The following is a 3,290-nucleotide window of genomic DNA, read 5'->3' as shown; positions in this document are numbered from 1 at the left end:
GGGGGTCGGAGTGACCGAGGGGGCGCGGCCAGGCGGGGGCAGCGGGGGTCGGGGCCTTGGAGATCCGAGGAGTGTTAGGGGGGGCTTTGCTGGCAGAGACGTGCAGAGCCAGGGGCGCTTGAGGGGTTCGCGGGGGGGTGGGTGTCGAGGACTCAGCCTGGTGGCGTCAAACAAGCCTGGGGCGTTGGGGGCCTGGGTGAGGGGCTGCCGGTGGGCCAGGCCAGGGCGGGGGGTGTTTGGAAGGCGTAGGGTGTTAGGGGATCTGGAGGGGGGGGGGGCGTCTGGGAACATAGGCATGTTTGCGGGGCGATAGGATGGCTGTGGGGTTAGCTGGCCCAGACTGGGAGCGGTGGTTGGATGGGGGAGGGCGATTTGTGCGGGTATAGGGGATGTGGGGGTAGGTGCTGGGAGGGTCTCGGAAAAGGGGCCCAAGCCCGGAAGGAGCAGGCAGGTGAGGGTCGGGGAGGGATAGAGGATGCTGTGGATTAGAATGACCAGGCTGTACCACCTCCGAGCTTAGGGCCTGGGGGAGGGAGACAGTCCTTGATGGCCCAAGGAAGAGGGTGTAGAATGCGGTGAGGATCATCACTCCTTTTTAATAAAGGCCACTTTGAGAGGGTAGTCATGAGGCCTGAGGAGAAGAGAAACGGCTCCCAGGAAGAGTTTGGGCCAAGGTTCAGAGTATGGAAGGAAAAGGCTTGGGTTTCTGGGTGGTGGGAAGTTAGCAGGAGCTCCCCCTAGGAGAAGGGGCAGCTGAAGATGGGGAGCCCTGGTAAAGATTCAATTCTCCTTCTCTTGGGCTCTAAAAATAGTCTCCCCAAGACCTCAGGCATTGCTCACCTGAAAACCACCCAGCATCTTCTCTGGGCATTTAATCAGATAAAGCCCCAGGTTCAAATCCTACCCCTGCACTTGGCTTGCTCTGTGACCTTGGGCAAATAGCTTTGCTCCTTTGGGCCTCAGTTTCCTTTTCTGCAAAATGTGGGGGTATGTTTCCTACGTCCCGGGGTGTTTATAAATATTAAATATTATTTAGCTCTAATAATAGTTGACTGTGTTTGAGCCTGATGCCCAGGCTTGATGCTTGGGTCCTTAACTCCTCTGGACAAGCCAGGGCTGTTGCTCTACCCACTGTGCAGATGAGGAAACTGAGGCCTGGAGCCCCTGAGTCACATAGCAAGTGACTCACAGTGTGGAGAATGGATGTACAGGAGGATTTGAGTGGCTGGGTGGGATGCTTATTCCCATCCATTCCCCCCACCAGGGCCAGTTCCCATCCCCCCAGCAGCATGGCATCCTGTGCTGAGCCCTCCACCATGGGCCCTGAGCCTGCTGCCCCACCGCCTGCTGGGGTCCCTCCGCTTGAGGACTTCGAAGTGCTAGACGGGGTGGAAGATACAGAGGGCGAGGGAGGAAGAAGAGGAGAACCTGAGTGAGCTGCGACCACTAGAAGACATGGGACAGCCCCCGCTGGAGGAGACTGAAAACAGAGGGACCCTGGCCCGAGAGTTCCTGGCTGCCATGGGAGCCTGAGCCCGAGCCTGCTCCAGCCCCGGACGAGTGGCTGGACATCCTGGGTAAGGTGCAGGGGTGGCTGGGGTTGACCCACAGGGCCCAGACAGCTGCAGTTCAGGAGTGATCTTGGCCCAAACCTTCTACCCTGAGCTTCATTTCCCCACCTCTGCCATGAAGTAGGTTGGAAGTAAAGCGCGGTAACCACGGTGATTGCCAGACACAGGCAGCTGTGTGAGATGTTTCATGTCTATGAAGCCCTTTTATTCTCTCTCTCTTTCACACACACACCAGCTCAGAGAGGCTGAGTCACCCGTCCAGGGTCACACAGCCAGCACAGCACACCAGGCGCCAGCAGCTCCCAACCTCCACAGCTTCTTTTCTTGGCATCTGTCTCATAAGTTCCTACCTGTCCCATGGAAAATGTGTCCTGAGATCACAGAGATCTGGGGACCATCCCAATTTGTTGTTCATTTCTTTGTCTTGTTCACGGTATTCATCAGCATTATAGTTGCTCAGAGAAGTCTTTCAAGAGAGGACTTGGGGAATCCACACAAATGTCCCCACCATGGACCCCATCACAGCGACATTTCTCTGGAAGCTAGAGAAATGTATTGCTACTAGTACTGAGATTTCACACGTTAAATAATGTTAGCGCCACACAAATAGGAGTAAAACGTCATCATTACTACTACCATTTATACTGACACCAAAGCAATAGTATAAAATAATACTAATATTGATTAAACAGCATTGTTACTAATGTCACCTCCACTGATGATAAAAATGTTACTACTGCTAAAAACAACACCAGGTAATATTGACTGTCCACTGGTTCTGTGCCAGGCCTGTGCAACATTACTTTATCCTCACAACAGCCCTGTCATTTAATTCCTACCATACCCATGTTTTACAGACGGGGAAACAGGGCCAGAGAGGTGAGGGCGCTTGCCCAAGGTTACACGGCTTTCTTGGCTATGTTAGAGTCTGGGCAGCTTCTCTCTACTGAGGGTAGGAGCTGCCTTGCTCCTCTTCACAATCAGCTGCGTTCTGAGGTCAGAATTCAGGCTTTTAGACAAGGAAACCGAGGCCTTGAGAGGGGCTGTGATTTGCCCAAAGTTCCCTCGATGAGAGGCAGTGCTTGATTGTGACCCTGTCAGCACATCCACCATGAATACCCCAAAACCTCGAGACACAGGCTTCCCCAGGATCCACTAGATCAGTGGTTCTTAGGCTGGATACTGGGGCATGTACAAGTTGGGGAGCAGCACACAAATTTGGAACATTATAGAATATTCCAGAATATTCTAAACCACTGGGACACTGAACCCAGAGGTGTGGGGTCACCTGCCTCGGAAGTGACAGGGCAGTCTTTCGAAGCTCAGCTTCTGTCCTGGTGTTGGGCCACTCTGGGGATGGGTGGAGTTAGTGGAGGTTGGGGAGGAAGGGGCGTGGAGAGCAGGTGCCCATCTGAGCCACCCAGTGACAGGCTGCTTGTCCTTGGTCCCTGACAGGGAATGGGCTGTTGAGGAAGAAGACGCTGGTCCCAGGCCCACCTGGCTCAAGTCGCCCAACCAAGGGCCAGGTGGTCACAGTGCAACTGCAGACGTCACTGGAGAACGGCACACGGGTGCAGGAGGAGCCAGAACTGGTGTTCACACTGGGTGACTGTGACGTCATCCAGGTGGGAGTGGGTTGGGGTCTGGGCAGTGGGTGGGGTAGGTTAGAGGTGGAATGGAGGGAGTAATGAAGGTCAAGGTATTGATGGCTAGTTGGGG

At 54.6% G+C, this 3,290-nt stretch overlaps 1 protein-coding gene across 1 annotated transcript in view; it reads left to right on the top strand.

Annotated features, from left to right (window-relative positions):
• Positions 1–1,264: 1,264 nt before the first annotated feature.
• Positions 1,265–3,290, top strand: part of FKBP8 (FK506 binding protein 8) — an 8,624-nt gene continuing 6,598 nt past the window's right edge. The window contains 4 exon segments of the mRNA XM_014465858.1: positions 1,265–1,408; positions 1,410–1,524; positions 1,526–1,577; positions 3,027–3,196. Coding sequence (XP_014321344.1) covers positions 1,290–1,408; positions 1,410–1,524; positions 1,526–1,577; positions 3,027–3,196 — 456 coding nt within the window. The 5' untranslated portion in view covers positions 1,265–1,289.

Source organism: Myotis lucifugus, unplaced genomic scaffold (genome assembly GCF_000147115.1).
Source record: "Myotis lucifugus unplaced genomic scaffold, Myoluc2.0 scaffold_311, whole genome shotgun sequence".
Classification (NCBI taxonomy): Eukaryota; Metazoa; Chordata; class Mammalia; order Chiroptera; family Vespertilionidae; genus Myotis; species Myotis lucifugus.
The sequence above is the reverse complement of the archived record's forward strand: the minus strand, read 5'-3'. Positions and strand labels throughout refer to the sequence as shown.